We start from the raw sequence: 22,638 nt of genomic DNA, 5'->3' as shown, positions 1-22,638 counted from the left end.
ATAGGGTGGCAGCACTGGCCCTTCTCTGAGTGTACTTCGTGCTCCTGTGTGGCTCGTACAGGAAGGTATGCAGAGGACAGCCCAAGGTCACTCATTCCTTAGCTATAGGTGTGTCGTTTTCAGCCTGTATGCCAAGCTGAAATGTCTTATTCATGACCAAGGAAGGGCTCCATCTTCAGTCCTTCCTTACTCAAATATTCTCATTCCCAAGCCTTTTCCTTAAGTTTCTTTCTTCCATGCACACAGGAAAGGCCTCTGAATCCCAGCTTGAAATCCTAGCCCCAGAGAACATACAGTGGGAACACGACCTGGAACTGTATAAAGCCAGAGAGAAAACTGGGTCCCACCCCTCTAGTTGTCAGACTAACCCCCACTTGTCCCCCAGAAGGAAGCTCAGACCTGGGCCTCTTCCCATGAGAGCCTCCTCACTGAGTCCTGAGAAGGCCCATGGATGCTAGGAGATACCTACCATCACCACTGGCCATCCTGGGTCCTTCTCCTCCACCCCCGGCCCCTCACCTGGTAGGCAGCTTGTCTCATGAACTGCTTGGCAGGCTGTTTCCAAATGGCAGGCACTGTGATGACCCATCTGACATCAGAGTTTTCAAAGTCCGAGCCTGCCTGGTCACTCAGCTCCTAAAGGTAAGGAAAATAAAGGCAGCAGGTAGAGGGGCTTTGCTGGTCCCCAATGGCATGTTGCTGCAGCTTCTCTGAGAATCCCTGTTTCCCACCAACTCTGGAGAAATCTGCTCCCCAGGCTACTGTACATACCAGTGTCAGGAGAAGAGTCAGTTTTCTGAATATTCAGCAAGTGGGAAGCTAGGGTTCCTTCCACCTCCTGAATGTGACTCCAGGGGAAGAGAGGCAGGTAGAGGGAAATCCCTTTGGTCACTTCCTAGTCATGGGGCTGTGGCAAGTGACAATATCCTCAGCCTCAGTCTATCTATACAATGGGGATGAAAATATCTAGCTCTTGGGGTCGTAAAGAGAACCGAGAGCTGCATTTACTGGTGGCTTATTAGGTGCCAATCCCTTTGGGCACTGGGTATCCCTTCTATCTTGTTAGCCCATTCAAGAATCCCGTCAGGAAGGGAATCTAATTGTGCCCCTTTCTTGCAGATGGGAATAGTGAGATTTAAGACATGTTCAGTTCTTTTTGACCACTGTACAGCTAGAATGGTGCAGAGCCAAAATTTAGACCCCAAACTCTGAAGGTCAAGATCTTAAATTGCCACTTGTGGTCTCCTGTCTAGAACAGTGTCCAGTCTACAACACGGTTGTTATCACTGTCATCATGGTTGTTATCACTGTCATCACAGTTGTTATCATTGTTATCACTGTCATCGACCTTGCCACAAGCCCATCATATTGGGAGTTTTCATGACAGGGTAGGAAGGGTACAAATGACATGACCTAACCAAGTACCATGTAACCACCCTTAACTTCTGGTTTAGATTAGACCACATCTGTGGCCCAGGAAGAAGAAGTGGACAAGCGAAAGTATCAGAGCTTTCCACCTAACCCACTGAGACAAAATATGCTGCCTTAACAGTTCTTAGACTCAGTATTCCCATCTGTAAAACAGGGAGAATATAACATAACTTACAGTGTTATTGGCAAAATTAAACAAAACACATGGGGACTGTCTGGCCCAAAGACAGCATTAGATCAACGTTAGATCCTTCCTTTCCCCTTCTGTTGCCACATTCTCCAGCCAAATAGGAAATCAAACCTGAACCACACACTTAGGCACTTTTGCCTCAGAGTCAGCTCTGGGGACACAAGATTGATAAAACTACTTTTCTTTATAGTATCTCATTTCTGTTATTGTTTTAAATAGTTATTAGGGTCTGACCTACCTTGTCACTGACTTCCTTTTTGATCAGCAAACCTGTTTTTTGTCTTTTAAACAATTTCAAATGTTTTAATTGTAGTAGGGTACAGATACCATAAAATTGTCAAGTGTTTAACTCAGAAGTGTTGTGGACATTCAGTAAACTTTTTGTAAACATGTTTTTTTAAAATACCTCTGCATCAGAGTCAACACAGGCATGCCTAGCCTTACTCTTACCCTTAACTAGTCGCCACATTCTGGAACCCCAACCAGCGCCCTCCCCTCCCATACCATTCTCCTAGCCCTATCCCCTCCCCCTTCTGATAGGACAATTTTCCTCAGGACTCACTCCCCAAACCCAACCCCTCTTTCTTCTTGGTTATCATGTTGCCCAGATGACCCCACTGTTCCCTGAATCAGAGACTCACTCTTTAGGCAAACCTTCCTCAGGATCAGACTCAGCTGCCTCTACATCTCTTGCCTCCACCTTGCAAGCTCTTGGGACATGGGGTTCACCTTCCTCTATGGTATAGTCACAGGTATCCCCATATTTCATGTGCTTGGAACTTAATCCTCAATGCAGCAGTATTGGGAGGCGAGGCCTAATGAGAGGTGTTTCAGCCATGAGAAACTCACCTTCATGAATGGATTAATACTGTTAAAAACAGCCTTTCAAAGTGAGTTTGGTCTCCCATGTTCTTCTGCCACGTTTGGAAGGATGCAAAGTCCATGAGATCATCTTGGAAGCAGAGACCAGACCCTCACCAGATACCATATCTGTTGGTACCTTGATCTTATCCTTCCCCACCTCCAGAAATGTGAGAAAGGAATTTCTATTCTTTATAAATTACCTAGCCCATGGTACTCTGTTACAGCAGCATGAGATGGGCTACGGTACTCTTCCACTACCCTGTGGTCATGTCATTCCTCTGCAACAGATCCTCTGATCCTCTGATGGTTCCTTGTTACAGAAGTTCCTTAGCTTGGCATTTGCTGCTCTGCATAATTGCATCCTGAGCTCAGAATGCTGCTTTGTCCCCCAGCCTCATCCTTCTCCCACTGCACGCTACCTGCTTCCCACAGCTGTCTGCTAGGCTCTTTCTCCCTTGTGCTGTGCTCTTGACCATCTTATCAACTTGAAATACCCTTCCAGGTGCTGCCCGTGAAACCTCCTCCCACTCTACCCACCTACTGTTCCCTCTGGACAGAATCTCTGCCTCCACCAACACCCATGGTCACCCCTTATGCCTTGACTCTGATCATGCAGGCCTGTGTACTGTGTTCATGTCTACACTGTCACAACTTGTAAGGGATCTGGAACATTAATGGTACTCAAAACAAACAAAAAAGATACTCGAATGGATGAAAGTAGTATTTTGTTCTTACTTCTTCCTTGTCTTCCTCTGACCCTATTTCTAGAACTCACTAAATTTCTTCTAGTGCCAACATGATATCAGATGCTTCTGAAGTTCTCAATTCTCTTTGGATAAAGCTCACACCCATGAAGCCCATGCCCACGGGAAGAGACCCTAAGTAAGCAGCCATATTTCTCTTAACAATTCACAGGTTTCAGCATTCCAAGCCATCAAGGTCACAAGCCTTTTGCAAGGGTAACTGTCTTAATCTGTTTTCTGTTGCTATGGCTAACACCACTGACTGGCCACTTCATAAAGAATAAAGGTTTATTTGGCTCAAGGTTCTGGAGGCTGGAAAGTCCAAGAGCGTGGCACCGGTGTGTGCTTAGCATCCGGCAAGGGCCTTTGTGATGCATCATAATATGGTAGAGGGCATCACAGGGGGAGCCAGAGCAAGCGTGCCAGCTCAGGTCTCTCCCTCTTCCTCCAAAGCCACTAATGCCATCACAGGGACTCCACCCTCATCCTCCTCTATTCCTAATTCATTCCCAAAGGCCCCACCTCCAAACACCATTAATGTAAGAATTCAGGGGTTAAGTTTCTAACACATGAACTTTAAGCCACAGTAGTGATCCAAGGTTCACACTACCAGCTTCTTCCAAAGGGTGTGGGGGCATGGAAAAGGAGAAGAGATAGCAGCCACCATTTACCAAGGGTCTACTATACACCAGGCCCCAAGGGAGATATTTCATGACTGACAGTTCACTCAGTATCAAATGATTCACGAGGTAGAGTTACCAACCTCACTCCTTAGGTTAGGAAAGTAAGTATCAGAGAGGTTAAGTGCGTTGCCTAAGACATAACTGCTAAGCATGTCTCCTGCCTTTTTTTTTTCTATGATATAATTCACAAATAAGAAAATTCACCCTTCACATGTGTAATTCAGAGGGTTTTAGTATATTCACAAGTTCATGATCAAGCCTACTATCTAATTGCATTATCCCACTCTTTAGCAGTCAGTCCTTACTCCCACTTCCCCACCCCAGGCCTTGGTAACCACTAATCTGTTTTCTGTCTCTGTAAATTTGCCTGTTCTGGACATTTCACACAAATGGAATTAAGCAATATGTGGTGGCTTTTTGTGTCTGTTTCTTTTATTTACATGATGTTTTAAAGATTCATGTATATTTTATGTATCTGTATTTCATTCCTTTTTATGGCTGAATGATATTTCATTGTGTGGATATACCACATTTTGGTTATTTATTCAACAGTTCATAGACATTTGGGTTGTCTTCACTTTTAGTAATTATAAATAATATTGCTACAAACATCTATGTATACAAGTGCTTATATGAGCATGTTTTCATTTCTCTTAGGTACCTATCTAGGGGTGGAGTTGCTTGGCCATATGGTATCTCTTTGTCTATCATTTTTTCAGGATCTGCCAAACTGCTTTCCAGAGCAACTGCACCATTTTACCTTCCCACCAGTAGCAGGAATGGCACATCCAGCTGTTCTTACATCAAGGCCCTCAATCTTTCCCTACAAGCTGCACCTGTTTCCCTAGCTGGCAGGTGTGGTACCCTTCACCAGGCCTCACACTGGCTGACTGGCACTAACCCTTGGTCCTACCTTCAAAGCCTGCTCCTTAAAGTACTGCAGGGCATAAGAAAAAATTTCAAGGGCTTTGAGTTTCTTGCCGTTTGCTGCTGTCAGGTCTGTATCCATGGTAAGGTCCTGGTGGGGGAAAGAAATGAAATAACAATAAGACAAGGAAGATCTGCCTTTAGCTTTGGGAATTGCTGCTTGGAGGTCTATGGAATCCTGGTGAGCCATATTTTGTGTTTCCCCATATAATAAATATGTTATAGTCCCCATTACAGACTAGGGTGTGTCTCCAAAATTGGGGTTGGCAGCTGTTGGGGACCAGGCATGACCCTGAACTGGGAATAATGGAGTTTGCACAGCCTCTCCATGTAGAATTTGCACAGCCTCTTCTACCATAATTTTCCCAGTACCTAGGTGTCTTGACCTTTGTTTTCACATCTCCTTGAAGAATACAACCTGCTGTGTCTGCATACCAGCCCCCTGATGCAAAACTAGATAAAGTACCAGAACTGTTAGGAGACTCCCTGATGCCAGATTCATCAATACCTTAGATAAGGTGTCCTGCTTGCCTTGATGATTCCATAACTGATGTGTTGTAATTAAGCTTCATTAGCCTTAAGAAAATTAGCCCACCAAACCTCATTCCTTTCACCTTAGATCAAGAATTGCTAAAGCTTGATTTTTACCTGAGTCTTTTCCTTGTACTGACCTATTAAAATAAACACTCTGGCTCAGGTAGGTGCTCACGTTTCCCATCAGGAACATGCAGTCCTCCTGATACCAGCTTTCTGTTTTATGTTTTATGTGTAATGTCTGTGTGTGTCTTATTTCTCATTCTCCACTGCTCTTAGTCAGGTTCACGCAGCATACCAATGCAGGTTGCGGGCAGGCAGCATTGAACCCTTACTACAGAAGAATCTCTGGCTATTTCCTCCAGATCCCACCTTTTCAGCTCCCTCCATCCCTCCCTCCCTCTCTTTCCCTCTTTCAGGTCCTCTGTGAGCAGAGGAGGTTTCAGAGAATAGCAAAGCCCAGCAAGAGAAAACAGGCAGCAGGCACCACACCAAATATCATTTATACACTACTTCCACCCATGGACACACATGGTCATTTGGGTAGCCACCTGATGGAGGGCTAAGTCATGCCAACTGACTGCTGTGTGTGACACTACGCAGACTTGAAGTTGTCATTCCCCAGTGATCTGCCAACCAAGTCACCAAAATAGAAGAGCTCCTATTTTAAAGTCTGCCCTGTCTAATCCACTGGGAGCCCAGGATGGCCTGCCTCCCTTTCCCTCCCAGAAGCCAAATCAGCTGCTGCACATGGTCCTTGGATGAGGGATGTTCTGTATAGCCAAATACCAGGTAGATAGAGGTCATTAAAAAATGATGAGAAAGGTCCCTGTGGGGTAGGGAAGGGGCAATGAGTAAGAGAAAACATTAGGAGGAAGCCCCTGAACTAATAAACTCACTAATATCAAGAAGAAAAAAAAATCAGTGGACCCTCCAGATTGATACAAGCTAGATAATTATGCTTTGCCTTTGGAGCGAGAAGGGGCAGTGAGCTTGGCCTTGTGGAGCCACTGTGGGCATCCTGACCTATCTGCAGACGTCCACTCCTCCCAGCCGGTGCCTCCCTCTCCTGGTACCCAAACTTCTGGGCTCCCAGGCTCAGGAAGGTGGCCAAACCTCTTAACTGAAAAAAAAAAAAAACAACCTGTGCTTCCACCTGTGCAGTCCTGATATTCAGCATACAATCCTATCAGGAGAAATGGGACAAGCCATTTCTAGCCAGAATTGGTCTTCAGCAGAGATGACCAGCTAACTGCACTGATGAGCATACAGCCTTGGAAGGTTGGCTGCTAGCTGTTGATAGTTCCATGAACATCTGTTTTCATGTAATCCTTATTGTGTACAATTTCATACACACTAATTAAAAAAACTGTTTTATCATCTGCAAACACCACCAGACAAAGGAAAGCAATGCTAATTTAGGAGCTAGCACCTGTCTAGGATTTGTCCTATACCTGACCTGCCTCTGGGAGTCTTAAGTATTTTCATTCCTTAATTCTCACGCTAGTCCTAAAAGCAAGATATTGTTCATTTTACAGGTAAGGTCGGCTTAAGCATAGTGAGGTTAAATTCCTTGAATTAAACATCTTGAAGGTACCAGAGGCAGGAATGGACCTAGAGTCTGTGGTCCCTAAACATTACCACCACCCTCTTAAGTTAAGGAGAGTTGATGGGATACCTTTCATCCTATGCCCCACCTTTCCTATGAGGCCATGGGGTGGAGGATGCCTATTTGGCTAGGGACATCTTACAGAATAGTTACTTCTGGGAGCAGAAGTGAAGTTACAGCTTTGGCATTTGGGTTGCCAGTGACTGGGCACTTGGTGTCCTGAGCTGCTCGCTCCCCACATAGAGGGGTGGACCTGCCAGCTGTTACTGGTTGCTACTTCTAAACCAGTTAGTTACCAGTCACTTCCCTGAGCCCACTAGATGTCCCCAACCCTTGAGCTGCTCCTTGTGGACAGAGGGTCCCCTGGTCTCGCAATAATCCAACAACCAAAGGGGTTGGGCACAGCAGGGTCCCACCACCCTACAATCCATGCCACAGTCAGGGTCCTCTCTGACTGGTCCGTTTCCAGGAAAAGTGAGTCATTAAGTATCCTGAACATCTCCTGCCCTCATGGACATCAGAAAGCACTGTGTATTCCACAAAGTGTTGTGAAGTGTGTGTTCTAGGTTATTTCTAAAATCAAGGTAAATGGATATCAATTTCTGTTTGGGAGAAACCCAAGGGCCCCCTGAGTTGGAAAGACACACCCCCACCTCCCACCCCAAGCTGGAGGAACCTCAGCTCGCCATGCAGAGGACTTGGGCACAGGGAGGGGCTCACTCACCCCTGTAGTGTGCAGCTTCATCTTGAACTTCTCCAGGTACAGCCACTGCTTGGCCTCGTTGGGATCCAGGTCATGGTAGAAGTCCCTGGCAGCATACCCAAAACTGTGGAACTTCCTCTCAGGGGTCAACAAGATGGTGGTTGGGGTCTTCTGGTTGGACACACCAGGGTCGCCTCCCTCCCATCGTCTGCCACCAAGGGAAGGCAAAGGTTACGGGTCCTTCTTTCAAAATCCCAATTCAGGTAGCCCAGAGTTGAGTACCAACTGTATGTGTGGTTGACACAGACAGAGCTCAGATGCACTCTGGTTCAGCTGGCTGAGCAGCAGCTGGAGACACAACCTCAGTTAAAAAGAAAAGGGGAAGGGGCAGTGCCAGGTTCTTGCTCAACAACAAGGTCTACATTTACCCTTGCACTTGGCATTTACTGAGCAGCTACTATGTGTCATGTGCCAGTGACACAGAGACTAAACAGTTTTCAAATCACTCACAGTCTGGTAGGTGTTTTTTTTTTGTTTTTGTTTTTGTTTTTTTTGTTAATCTGTAAGCACTCAATGTAGATATAGGTATAGAACTGGCTTGAATACTCTTTGAAAAAAGGTAGGTCTGAACAAATGCAGAAATACCTACCTTATCAGATACAAATGAGGGACCCAGGGAACTGGCCTGAGAGGTCAGAGAAGGCAGAGGTGCTGGCTCATGGGGTCCAGGGTAGAATGCAGGACTCAGGGGAGACTGGAAGAAGTGAAGGATAACTGGAACTCGAAGGAGCAAAGAACACTCCAGGGATCCAGGAAAAATGAGTTATTAAGTATCCTGAACATCTCCTGCCCTCATGGACATCAGAAAGTATGTCCATGAGGGCAGGAGATGTTCAGAGGTGAGCAGCACAGAGCATATGTGCATGCTAAGTGATGGTGTTGACTGGACAAGAGTATGTAGACGAAATGAGCAATTGTGTGAATGGGAAGAGTGAGAAATAAGACTAAGAAAAGGGGTTGGAACCAGGCTGGGGAGAACCTGGAGGACTTAAGAGATTTAATCTGTGAATAGTGGGGAGTCACTGATGGTCTTAGAACAGGGGCATGACAGAATAAGAGCTGCAGTTTCTGAGAGCAAACTGGACTAAAGGGTACAAACTGGAAGCCAGGAGGCAGAAGAGGTCAGACCTAGCCTGGGGACAGAGCTGAGAAAGCTACAGGATGAGAGGTGGGGACAGATGGGTATTGAGTTGCTCCAGAGAAAGAAGGGAGCCAATTAGCTATGGTGGTCACCAGGAGCCCAGGCATCTCAGAGCCTTTAAGCATGGGCCCTAGAGGAGAGGGTACAAACACAGAGCTAAGAGCCCTGGCTAAGAAGGAGGCTAGAGGGAATGGTGGGAGTTCTAGCTGAGTGTGATGCATTGAACTCCTGGAGGCAAGGGGACATAAGCACAAGCCCAGAGTTCACGGAAGAGATCCTAGCAGGAAACAGACCTGCTTGCCCCCACAGTTCTGTGACTGCCATAATGTCAAGATGGGATGGAAGCACTACGAGAAACATTGAGGAAGGAAACAATTGCACATGATTATCCACTGAGAAGGAGCCAGAAGAGAAGCAAAGGAGAACAGACAGACAGACATGAGATGGAACAGGGAAGGGGTGGGCTGAACTCCAGAGAAGCTTCCTTCCTCCTCTCCAACAGATAGAAAGAAACACAGACAGGAGACAGGGAGGGGAAGTGGACAGAGTGGTGACCCCATGTTTCCTCTCCTTGGGGGCCACTGCCAAGAAGCCAGGGCTACTAAGAGAGCAGGCTGGTCCCATCCCACTCAGACCCTGGCCAGGAGACCTGGGAGCAGCTTCAGGTGGAGACCCAGGCAAGGGGAAATAAGCAGCTCCCCCAGTCCACTGGTGGGTGGCTTTGGCCCTGGTTGAGCTTGAACCTGGACTGTGTGCATCACACCGTTAAGAATGAGTAGGGCCACTGCAGTTCAGATGAGTGCCAACCTCAGCTAGACTTGCCACTCAGATGGCCAGTTACCCAGTAAAGGTCTATCAGGACACAGGCCTCTACTCCTGGGGCCAGAGTTCCTGAAGTGACCATATGGAGGAGACACAGGGATGATTCTTATGCAAGGCATCAGCTCCTAACACTGCTTTCACAAAGGGACTTGTCATTATTATCAACAATGACATTCTCAGTAGATAATGACCCCATGAGCTTTTTCCCTTCAATTTTTATTCCTTCATTCCTATTTAAATGCAAAACAGTAAATTTCCTCATTCAAACCTTTCTCAGTCTTTATCTTGGTTATGTTAATATCCTCTGACTGAAATAAAATTCAACCCCCACTCTAAAGCCATGGTAATGCTTTGTAAGTATTTCTCTAAGCAAGTTCATCGTTATCATCACTCTTTCTTTTCTATTTTCATTGCCCACCATCCTGTGGAAATAGAGTTTCTCAGAACAACTACATAGAGGCTTACAAAGAGGTTCAGGCTCTTTTACACTCTGGTTTTCCACCTGGTGAGCAGTACAGTTCCTACCGGCACCTGCCTGACTCACTGAGGTACAGTCCTAGAGACAATTGAGCACAGAGGGCCACACAGTTACAGAAATGGCTTTCAATTATTTCCTAGTGAGTCAACAACCAAAGGTCTTCTGGAGCTTCTTATGACAATGACCTCTGGCTGAGCCACCTCTGGTTTTCCAGAGAGGGTCAGGCCTCACCCAAAGTTTGATGGGAGCCACTTTTTTGATGACCTGTGTTTTAAGAAGCCTTTGGAAATATACTCAAAATCTTGCTCTGGAAGTGATCACTAATTTCCACAATTACTCACTTAAAGTCAATGCCAACCCAATTACAATGTGTCTTCAACCATCCCCTAGATGGAAAATTGGGTGATAAATCCCACGCTTCTGGAGCTTTGAGGCGGTGCAGATGTTGTAGGAAGACTCTGACAACAAACTCTGATGTCAAATCAGACCACAGGGCCCACAGACACTGGATCCCAGGGATTGGTGGGTGTGAAGGCCCCCTTAGCTGCTGAATGCATCAGGGAAAAAAAGGGACTGTCCAATGCCGAGTGCACCCCAGGAGGCCCTAAGACAACTTTGCATTCAGGATCCCTGGCAGATATTTGCCCCTCACTTCTTTCTCATAGACCAGGAGCTTTCTGCCTTTGGTATTGTCATCGGTCACCTCCCTGCTTACATTTTCTTATGCGCTAAGCACTTGGTAGGAAATTTCATTTAATTTACATGAACATCCTGTGAGGCAGGCACAGGATTATCTCCATTTCACAGATGAGGAAAGTGAGGTCTAGCAGGCTCAACAATTGCCTAAGATCACCACCTCCATCTCAGATGTCATAAACAGCAGCTCCTGGCTCCTCTCATCCAGGCCATACCCTGGACTCATCCAGGCTGGACTTCAAATATACTAAATAGCCCTTCCCCAGATCTACTAAATCAGAATTAATCCAATGCTTTGACAGATGGGAACCTGGAGTCCAGAGGTCAGAAGTGGCTGCCCAAAGTGGCACAGTGGGTCTGGATCAGATCCAGAGTTCTCATCCTAAGCACTGTTCCCCTGCTCAGTGACTGGCCCTGCCTAGAGTCTCCACGGGTGCAGTGACTGGGCCAGCTGCATGCCCCTCCCCACACAGCACTCACCTCATCACATGGATGCATTCTGGCTCCTTGGTGAAGCTGTAGGCATAGCCGCTGGATGTGGTCCCAAAGTCAATGGCTACCACCACAAGAAACGTCTGCTGTTCTGACACATTGGGGTCAGTGTCGTTCTGCAGATATACAGTGAGGCACTGGATGGGGGTGGGGGGCAAGCAGGACCTTCAGGAAGACACCCCCATCCTGCCCAGCTGAACCCTCACTGCAGACAGACGGGCACCCTCATTCCTGCTCAAGCCTGCCACATGACAGCCCTGGGGGAGAGCAGGCCACCCTCAGGCCCTTCCTAAGTGGTTCAGAGAGGTATTGAGATACCCCTGAGTTGGGGCCTGGACGACTGACAGAAGGCATTGCCTACAGTCTTCCTGCTTCCCTTCACCAACTATGCATTCACATGACTACAGAAATGAGACCATCAGGGCATCAGGGTAGAAGCCCCGTAGCTCCCTGGGTAGACACAATCTTCCCCACACTGCTCTCCCCAAATCCCTGTGTAGACCTCCCACCACTTCCCAGAGCACTCTGCCAGTTGCGCCCACCATACCCCCCAGTGCCCACTCCATCTGTGCCAGCATTTCATCCACATGCACAGCTGGGCACACTTGGGACCCTGCTGGTCCTTGGGGATCAGAGTTTTTCTTCATCTGTCAAGTCACTAAGGTAGGCTATTCTAGGTTCCAAACTTCTTTTTTTAAGCAACGTAGATTAAAAAAAAATTAACTCCCATGGGATGAGGACACTACCACTGGCTCCTCGCCCACCCCCCATCCCCACCACCCCAGAGCTCCCATAGGAAATCCTCAGAGTGTGGAGTTTGAAAACCACTAGACCTGGTAACAGGTGACCAACCCTCCCAGTTTGCTCAGTACCAAGGGAGTTTCTGGGATGCAGGACTTTCAATTATGAAAGCAGCACAGCTCTGGGAAAACCAGGGCAAGTTTCCCCACCCCCAATTACCAAGTGGTAGCTCCAAAGGAAGTTCTCAGCAGGGTCTTTGTGGACCTGAGCAGTGCAAAGCTGCCCTTTCCTTGGGTGCTTTATTCCAGTTGGCTCTGTGTACCCTTTGAACAGCTCCCCACACCCTCCATCTCCCTTCTAGTGTAGGGTAGGGATGAACAACAGTCCTGCCTCCAGTCCCCTCCATACAGGTGACTCCTGCTCAGGTCTTCTCTCTGGGGCAATCTGTGGCGTGGCAATTCCCCAGCTGTGGGCTCTTGGATATGCTCCAGAGCAGGGGACACTCACCGATTCACCCACTAGAAATAGCTGCTTCCTTCCAAGAGGATGTCTATGTCTCTGGGCCCTGAGTCTCTGGATAGCTGCTCCCACCGTCTGCTCACATACCCAGGGCTGTTTCCAGGCCCAGAGCTCTGGAAGCACCGGCCACATGTCTGAAAGCCTTTGCAGGCACAGAGTGGGGAAGGGACTTGGCAGGGCTCGTGTGGCTTGAATGGAGTCAATTTAATGTCCCCCTAGTGGATGTGAGGGGCTGCCTAGAAGCCTTAAACTGGGAGAGCTGACCAAAAAGCAAACATAGTTAGGACGCACATGCACAGGTGTCTTACCACAATATGGGAAGGAGAGAGAGGTGTTATTCCTGTGTCCCCAAGACTCCGGGCTGGAGATGAATATGCAGATGTGGGGGCTGTTTCTGAAAGGAAAGAAAAAGTCCACTCCTTAGAAGTGCAAGGGCTGGCCCAGGGAACAGGAGTGAGGACTATATGGCTTTGCTCCTCTAGGCACATGGCTTCTCAAAGCCTGCTAATGTGACAAGCCAGGCCCAAGCCCAGTCAGGAACACAGAATGTCCCTGTCTAGGCTGGCACCCTCTTGGGTTTGGTATTTAGAAACTGACCAAATAGGATGTCCCTGTCCCTTTTCTCCCAGTGACTACCAGGCCTCTCACTGTGCCACATGACCCCTCTAAGCAGGAGATGCTGCTCTGTCCCCAGAAGGCCCCAGCTCCTGGCTGGGTCCTCTAGAGAGTCAGTTCTTAGCCTGGGCTCCACTATGGACTGGCATACCCTAAGTGGGTATGCCAGTTTTCATAGTTGTTTTCTGGAAGTATCCACTGCCTGCAGGTTCCCAAGAGAGTGTGGGACACTTTCCCCAAAGGTTAACAACCCCTGCACTAGGAGATGGGACCTGAGAGAGTGTCTATGCCTGGTGAAGGCGTCACCTCTCCCGCACTCTGGTACAAGTGCATGGTGAACTCATCTCTTCAGTGACACTGAGGGTTTTTGACATTCAATAAGAAAAATCACAGCAAAAAAAGCAGCTAGATTAGCAACTCTGCCCCTACAGGTGGGCCCCACAAAGGACACAGGTCAAACAGGGGAAGGACCAACAGCAAAGAAGCACCAGCATGGTGTTGCCATTGCCCTGAAGCTATCGCAATTCTTCATGCACAGATACAAGTTCCAGAGCCTCTGAGACCAGTAGCTCCCCCCTTAAGGGGAAAGACATAATATACTCTCTCTGGTCAGTGCCAGAATGTTTCACAGTGCTGTCTTGCCCACTACCCAGGGCAAGGACTGGCAGGGCCCCAGAGCAGTTGAGCAAGAACTATGTGCTCTTTCCAGGGAGACAAAGGCCAGACACTGGGCATCTACAAGTACCAGGGGCCAAGCAGGGCTCTACATAGTCTACTCTGTTTGCTGCACAGTCTAATAGCTGGTAGAAGGCTCAGAGGTATCTGGGGAAGACATGTCTGTCTCAGGGAAGTACAAGGAGCAGCTCCATCTGCCTTGTCTACCAAATCACTTTGCCTTAATCCTGGGCCCTTATAAAAACTTTCTTCTACTTTGTGGGAACTCAAATAGCATCATTACAGTAGGTCTCACCCAAGCTAAGGGGAGAAATGAACCATGAGACAGTGAATGCCTTGAATCTGCACAGCCGCCTCCCTGCTCATGGCCTCTTCCCATGGAGACTGAGTTTCAACCTCTGCAAGACAGGTACACAACCACACAATGGCAGAGGTAAAACCTCAACCAACTAGGCCAAAGGGTTATATAGACATTTCTTGAACAGACATTTCTCAAAGAAGATATGTAAATGGTCAGTAAATTTATGAAAAGATGCTCTACCACCTTAATGGTCAGAGAAATGCAAATCAAAACTACAATAAGATATCACGTCACACCCACTAGGATGACTACAGCTAAAAACAAAAAGGAAAGGAAAAGAACAAATGTTGATTAAAAAATGTGAGGAAACTGGAACCCTTGTGCACTGCTAATAAGAATGTAAAATGGTTGGTGGTTCCTCAAAGTCAGGTATAGAATTACCACATGACCCAGCCCTACACATCTACAAAGAATTGAAGACTCAAGAGGCACTCATACGTGAATGTTAGGTACAACATTATTCAATAACCAGAAAGTAGCAACAACCAAAGTGTCCATCAACAGGGGAATGGATAAACAAAATATGGTATACCCATACAATGCAACAGTATTCAGCTATACGAAAGAATGACATTCTTATACATGTTACAACATGGATCAGCCAGAAACCATGCTAAGTGAAATAAGCTTCACACAAAAGGACAAAGACTATGTAATTCCACATGTGTGAAATATCCAGAATAGGCAAATTCCTAGAGACAGAAAGTAGATCAGAGGTTATCAGGGGCCAGCTGGAGGGATGAAAGAATGGAGAAGAGTTGTTGCTTAATGAGCACTGAGTTCCTGACTGGGGTGATGAAAAGTTTTGGAAACAGTGGTGATGGCTACACAACATTGTAAATAGAATTCATGCCACTCAATTCTGCATTTAAAAATAGCTAAAATGGTTAAGTTTTATCTTTAAAAAACTTTTATCCTTAAGAAAAAGTATTAAAAATTCCACTTGAACACCTGTGAGGGGACATTATTTCCTATTCCTATCAGCACTCCAGTGCTCTTAAGAAGAGAATGGAGAGGTGTGCTTGGTTCCTTGACCAGCCTGCTGAAATCTACCAGCTTTGCTAATCTCTCAGCACCAGGGTATCCCCTTCCACAGAAGCTGGGAAGGACCCTGCCTCTGCACTAGAGGGATCAGCCTGAGGATGCTTCCACCTGTTGGTAATGGTTTCATCTTGCCCACAGCCCCTTGGGCAGCCTTTGGAGAGTTGCCATCCACCCCAGGAGCTGCCCTCTTTCCACCTGCTAACTGGAAGGCCTGCGGCTATGTGTCCACATTTTCTCAGAAGGTCTTGGAAGAAACCAAAAGTCTAATTGCCCAGAAAACCTGGTGTTGGCAATTAGCAAACAAGCTATTACTTCCAGACAATCCATGCACCCTGCTGTTGCTTGGTTCTAATTATCCCTTCTCAGAGCATGCCTGGGTCATCCTGCTTGCAAAGTAGCATGGGCTGGACCATACACTGAACACATGCCTTAGGATCCAAGGGGATGCCAGGGTACTTTAAGGGCAAAAATCAAAGCTGTTTTGGTTCTCCCCAGACCCTCCCCTCCCCCATTGCATCTGGAGCAGTACTGAAAAAATCATTTGACTTGCTGATCACTTGCCAGAGGCAGTTGAGCTTCATGGACTCATTCCATCAGAAATTAAAATTCAGCCACATTTTATGATGATTTAAAACTGCTCTGCACAGAAGGTAAGGAGTAGCATGCATAGGTAGTTGTGTATCACATATAATTATACCTATATACCTCTATATTCCAAATCAAAGATCATTCACCAGCTAATGTCCACCAATCCAGCATAGGAAAATCCAAAACCTGTAGGGACACATTTGTTCTCTGGTGAATATTTCTGTACTTCACTTTTTAGGATACTAAGGCGGTCTTCAAAACTCTATGTTCAAGAAACTGGGGAAGCCCACCTAATTCCCTGAGGGGTAACAATGGAAACTCTCATTCTGGTGTGCTAATAGTCTTAAAAAGTCTTGAGATCTTTTATGCCCAAGATAAACAATTATGACTGAACATGAAAAGATTGATTAATCTTTGAAAATTTGACAAGTAAGAGCAAACAGAAAACAAGAGGTAGTTGTTATGTGGTTCAGGGATATGCTGTGTGCATTCCTGGCTATCAGTTATCCAGGCCATCATCCACAGGAAGAAATGCCATATGCCACTAATGTGGCCCTGTTTATGCTGTATCTGAATGCTAGCAAAATAACATCTCTCCTGGGACTACCTCCACCAGCATAAGATTCCATTTCAGCACATACAGTGTACCCACTGGGGGTGTGTGAGAAGCTAGCAGCCAAAAGCTCAACCTGAAAATAGAGTAAGCTTGGAAGAAAGGAAGCTGAAGAAAAGAAAATTGAGGCCTGACCGTGGAGGTAGGAAGACTGCTAAAAGAGAGACCAAAGGGAAATGCTTTGCCAGGAATATGGTTAAGGGCAGAGCTGAAGGATCTGGGAGTCTGGAGAAACACCTACTCCACTGTTCCAACCAGATTGCATAAAGACCACTTAAAGCATCCTGTATGTCAAGCACTAAGTTACTTTGACATCCCATAACACACAGGATGTGTCAGTTAGTTTTCTGTAGCTTGACAAAAATAAGAGCATCAACTTAAAAAGAGGAAAGTTTTATTTTGGCTCATGATTTCAGTCCATGGTCACCTGGCCTTGTTGCTTTGGGTCTCTAGCAGCACAATACATCATGCACTTGTTGGAGTGGGCCTGCTCAAATTATATGGGTCAGGAAGCAGAGAGAAAGAATCTGAGTCCTAATATCGCCTTCAAAGATACACCCCACACCCCAGTGATTTCACTTTCTCCTAGTAGGCTCTACCTCTTAAAGATTCTGTCACTTTTCAACAATGTTTGGGGGACACTTATCCAAACCATAGCTGAAAGACTGCATGATTTCATGTTGCCAAATCAGAAAAATTCTGACCATTTCAAAAATGCAAACCATTAGTCACAGAACTCTAAGCTGAGGGGGAGTGACTTTGCAGCTTTTGAGTAAACAGAAATTAATGATCAGGTCTCCTTTAGATAATTTAACATCACTTCAGTTGTGCAGAGTTAGTATGCATGTGATCTTTTTTAGTTCAGTGAATATAAAAACAAGTTGATGGGGGTGTTTATAGCTTCACTCTTCAACCTGGAACCCTTGTACTCCTAACACATTCTTCAGCCAACTCACTTTTTAAATGACTTTTGTAGTGTGGAAGGATGTATAAATAAGGGAGAATATTTTTTAGCAAGGTAGCAGACAAATAAATAAAAGTATAACTCAACCAACGAATCTCCTGCCACAGGACTTCCTGGAACCCCAAAGCAGGCAATTGAGGCGGGACCAGTTAGTTTCCTCCTCATTGCTTGTCTTAGTGGTATAAGAATTAAAATGTGGCCTTTATCTGGTTCCTGCTACAAAATGCAAGACACGTAAAATTCAGATCCATTTTTATTTGCTTCCAGCTCTAGTGGCTTTAATCAAAGCAGACATTCTTAAAATAAAAAATAGTCTTGCTAAAAGAACCTCAAAGAGCCATAATTCGCTTGCTGCTCTTCCCTGCTGGACACATTAGTCAGCAAATGGCTGTGAGCAGAATGGTAGGCCTTCTGAGATACATAACGTTGATCCTGCTCCCTAAATACAACAGTTTTCAAAATGAAGACAGAGCCCTGGCTGACCTTGTTCTACAGTGCTCCAGGCTCATGTGAAATGTGACAGGTGGTCTCAACAATAGTGACAAGCTTGCCTCTCCCAAGAATCCTTCTTGCTGGCTTTCAGATTTATGTATTTGTCAAGAAAACACCCACTTGAAAAGAATTTTTAATGTCTGGTCCTCACAGTTTAAAAAATGTGATGCATATGTATATTTTTATTTCTTTTCTCCTGTGTGCCTTGTGATAACAGGTATTTGCTGATAATCATCTGAATGAGGCTATTTAAGATTCTCTCCTTATACACTCTCCTTTCAGCATCATCTTTGAAAACTGATCAGCTGAAGGTCATATGTAGGTTACTGGCAAATGTGTTTTAAGAAAGAGAATAAAAAATATTTTATAACCCTGTAACAGCCTTCATGGCTAGCTGAACTAATGCATTATTACTGTAAGCTGAACCTCCATTTCAGTAAATAATTTATGGGCTTTTTTTTAATCACTGCAGTTGATGTCCAGAATAAATGGAAATTTTATCGGCATCAACAGGGAGACCCTCTCACCACAAAGAACACTGAGTATAAAATAACCACTCTCCAAATGCTAAATAATAATTAAGGAAATGAGCACTTGCCATGGCAGAAACCATAGCACCAAGTGCAGGCTGAATGGGGGGCTGCACCAGAACCATGACACCGGGCAGTGTCTTTCAGTGACCCTTCTGCCCCCTGGATAGTCCAGATGAGATGCTCAGTGGGAGAGAACACAGGCAGTTGGAATTCCCCAGTGACAGTGAAATCCCTGAGTCCCTGAAAGCCCAGATGGTCAGTAGGAGAGGTTCATTTTCTCCCTCATAAACCTCCGACTCATGCCTCTGAGTGTCGAGGCAACTTCTGGGAGAAGTGAGGAAATGCTTTGTAAACCAATAGTTTTCATGAATTAAGCCCCTGCCTACTAGCACCCAGCATTGGAGGGACACCTGGCTTCCTCCCCCAGACTCTGCTCCGTGGGGCAGGACCAGTTCTTGACATGTCATAGGCTCTCAAATATTGGATGAATGGAAGAAAGGATTAGATGAATGGAAGGGAGGGAGAGAGGGGGGGAAATGGCTATTTCTATGTGTGTCCAAATGCAAACCCTCACTGACTTGTAGGCTCAGTGATGTCTTTCTCAACTGAGATATTAACTCCCCTGAGTCAGTATACTAGGAATCCACTACCTTGCTCCTCAGGTACCCCTTTCATTAGGGGAACCACACTGTTCCCAGATGGAAGATTACACTCCCTTCCTCCCTACCACAAGGAAAAATATAGGCAAGGAGGGGGGAGCTATAGACCACAGACTCTCAGACTTTGATGTGCATCAGAACCCCCTGGTGGGCTCGTTAAAGCACAATTTCTGGCCCCAACCCCAGAGTTTCTGATGTGAGGGGCTGAGAATTTGCAGTGATTATGAGTTCATTGGCCACCTGACTGCCCCAGAGACCAACTGCTACAGCTTAAAGGAGACTTAAAACACACATCAGCTCCAGGAATTGCAATGTCTGGACCTCTATTGGATCCCAAGTCACATAACCATTCTTACGTTTATACTACGTGATGGGAAATGCAAACACTGACTAGATATTGATAATATGAAGGGATTCATTAATAGTGTCATTATATAATCTTGAAAGAGCCCTTGTTCTCCAGGGAGACATTCTGAAACATTTCCAGATGAAACAATATGACCTCTGGGATTTGCACCAAAATAATATGAGGGGGGAGGGGCAGAGATGAAACAAGACTGGCCACAAGTTGATCATGACTAAAACTCTTGGTACTTTCATGCGGTTTGATACATTATTTGCTCTACTTTCCTATGTTTAAAATTTTCCATCATAAAAGGTTGCTGTTTTAATGTACTCGTTACATGGAAGCTCCAGGGGGACAAAGCAATGTTTTCCTATGCTTTCTATCAAAGCACCTGACCTATATTTGTCAAATGAATGAACAAACCAGTAAGAACCTGAGTTCATTTAAATCTATGCATGTGAACTCAGAAGGCTTGGACCCAGGTATGCAACCTGGGTCTCAGTGTGAGTATATACCTTCCACAGCTCCTCCAGGATGGCGCAGTTGTGTCCTTAATGTTGTCTGAACTTCAGTCAGTACCACCTGACTGGCCCTTGCAGATGACAAAGCAGATGTCCAGCCACTAACTGGGCAGCTCTCCCTCTGGAATGGACTCCAGCCAGGTCTCAGATGCAGCACTCTTCTGGCCTCAGCCCTAGACTTTATTGCCCCTCTGCAAACCCAGGGCCTCAGAGATGGCAGGGGAGTGTCCTGCCCACCCCTGGAGGTCCCTCTGCCTGCCCCTGCAGAGAGGGAACTCACTTTATGGACCAGAACACTTTCATTTTGCTTTGTCCTTGGGACATGCTGGAACCCCAATACCATGTTGAAAGGGCAAAAAGTCTCAGTGAAGGCCTTGGCCTCTTCTCTTGATTCTTGCCCCTGAGAGCAATGGTGAGCTGAGACATTGATGTCAGATGTCACCTTGTAACCCTTGGTACTACAAAAGCAAGCACTGAGTCCTGAAAGCCGGGTGTGTGTGTGTGTGTGTGTTCCTACGAGACCAGCATACAAGCACAGTGTCCTCCATGTTCTGACCCTGGTCTCAGCCTTGGGGCAGCAGAGGCACAGACCAGGCATTCACAGGCCCAAGGGATCTGTCTTCTGAGAACCAGGGCAGCTCTAGAACAGGAGCAAAGTCTGAGTGGACTTTTTGGCTGCTGTCCTTTGAGAAGCACAAGGAAAACAAAATGACTCCTGAGGATAAGGAAGAACACTTGGAGGACAGGCAAAGGAGGTAGAGGTGGGGTTCTATGAACTTTAGGCAGCTCCTCAGCTTTCCTTGGCTGAACTTCTCCCTCTGTGGAGGGGCAACCGGCATCCTCAGGCCTCTATCACTGCTTGTCAGTAAACACAGGGGGCAATGAGTGGCAAATCCCTGAGCTAAAAACAGTCATGCACAATTTTCTGAATTCCTTCATGGGTCAGATCTTTATTTTTTACTTTGGGCTCTTTACAAGGTTATTCAAACACTAGTTAGTAATTTGAAATTATTATAAGCCAATAAATCTATTGGGAAAACTATTATAGCTCTCACTGAATGTGTATTTCATGCCAAACTAAACATTTTACAGGTGTAACTCATGAAATCCTGCCTTGTAAGGATGCTGCAAGGTGCCATCATTATTCCTATTCTGTGGATGAGAAAAATGAGGTCTAGAAGGTTAGGAAGAAACCCACACTGATGGGTGCCACCCATCTGGATTCAGATCTCTCTGACTCTGTGTGTGCACCCACCCTTGCAGTATGAAGAACATCAGCTCTCGCACAGGTGCCATTTCTCATGATAGAGGAAACCACAAGTGACACATTTTACAAGACAGTATAAGGAATAAATAATAACCTATAAACCTTGGTACAGGGCAAGCAACCAATAAATTATAGATGTTATTTTACAATTTATTATAATCACTACCATAATCATTATAAGATCGGTCCAGCTGCTGTTGAGAAAAGGACTGTGTGTTTAACCATGGACAAGCAGAGCCCCTCTTATCTACAAGGTCAGCAAATGCATTTCCTTTATATTTTGCTTCTTCAGGCTTGTTAATCAAAGTTAAAAATTCCCACCAGACAGAACCTTCAGGAAGACTCTTAGTGATAGGAAACATGAGTGACAGGGCTAGGATGAGGAAGACTGTCTGGCCCTGACTTCCCACTCAGGCTGTCTGCTTACTCGGGGGGTACTTTTAGAATAGCCAAGGAGAACCTGGCAAGCCACATGGCCATAGCTTCAGCCTTTCTGTCTTCTATAAGGAAGCCCAGTTTCCCATTTTAAAACTGAGCAGGTCAATGTAGAAACTGTCTCCCACTCCGAGGAAAAAGAGTCTATCTTCCCAGGCTTCTTGAAGCCCCAGGTTTAGACTTCTCCAAGTTTATGGTGAACAGCCTTCAGAGGCCATGGCACAGTCGCTGAGACTGGTCTGAAGCTAAGGAATGCACCTCTGCCATTCCCAGTCAGTTGGTCTCACACTGAGCAGAAGCCTTCACCTCCCAAATACTTACCATCTATCTTTGGGGAGAGGAAAGAGAATACAAGGTGAGGGCAGAAGAGATGGCACAGGTAGGACAGTCATCCTTTGGCTAACCCTCTAATGAGAGAGAGGTGCACCATGTCCAGGCAAAACCCCAATGCAGAGTTCCTTAATGGAAGCATTGTCCTAAGACAGCTGTGCAGTTCATGCACGACACACAGGCACTGACCATGGAGGACAAGCAGCACTGCATTCACCCCTGGGTAGGGACGCCACTCTTTGCATACAGGGGCTATCCCAGGCTATCCCAAGCTATGAACTTCAGGGTTACATTACCCAGAATGGGAACTCCGCTTCATGGACCACTATGAGATTCACTGAGCTCTTGCTGTGTGCTTAACTGCAGTGGTGGGGAGATGTGTTTAAGCTCGGGGAGGCGGGGCCTTGACCCAAGATGACTTGGTCAAATCCCAGCTCAGTTACTAATTGGTCTTGGTGGATACTCCCATTTCTACCCCCCATCCGTTTCTCTGGGAGTGGGTTTGTGAACCACCAGTCTGGCTAATGGGACATGAAAACAAGTCTGCATAGGCTTCTGGGAA

General features: G+C 46.2%; 1 protein-coding gene across 8 annotated transcripts in view; it reads right to left on the bottom strand.

The window, feature by feature from the left end:
- Positions 1 to 22,638, bottom strand: part of Hspa12a (heat shock protein family A (Hsp70) member 12A) — a 163,154-nt gene that overhangs the window by 20,194 nt on the left and 120,322 nt on the right. For all 8 annotated transcript variants that reach the window (XM_074078217.1, XM_074078222.1, XM_074078218.1 and 5 more), the window contains 5 exons: positions 12,942 to 13,027; positions 11,362 to 11,489; positions 7,706 to 7,892; positions 4,825 to 4,929; positions 520 to 636 (listed from right to left, as the gene is read on the bottom strand). In XM_074078217.1, the coding sequence (XP_073934318.1) occupies positions 520 to 636; positions 4,825 to 4,929; positions 7,706 to 7,892; positions 11,362 to 11,489; positions 12,942 to 13,027 (623 nt within the window). The remainder of the gene's footprint in view (positions 1 to 519; positions 637 to 4,824; positions 4,930 to 7,705; positions 7,893 to 11,361; positions 11,490 to 12,941; positions 13,028 to 22,638) is intronic.

This window comes from Castor canadensis, chromosome 7 (assembly GCF_047511655.1).
Source record: "Castor canadensis chromosome 7, mCasCan1.hap1v2, whole genome shotgun sequence".
Classification (NCBI taxonomy): Eukaryota; Metazoa; Chordata; class Mammalia; order Rodentia; family Castoridae; genus Castor; species Castor canadensis.
The sequence above is the reverse complement of the archived record's forward strand: the minus strand, read 5'-3'. Positions and strand labels throughout refer to the sequence as shown.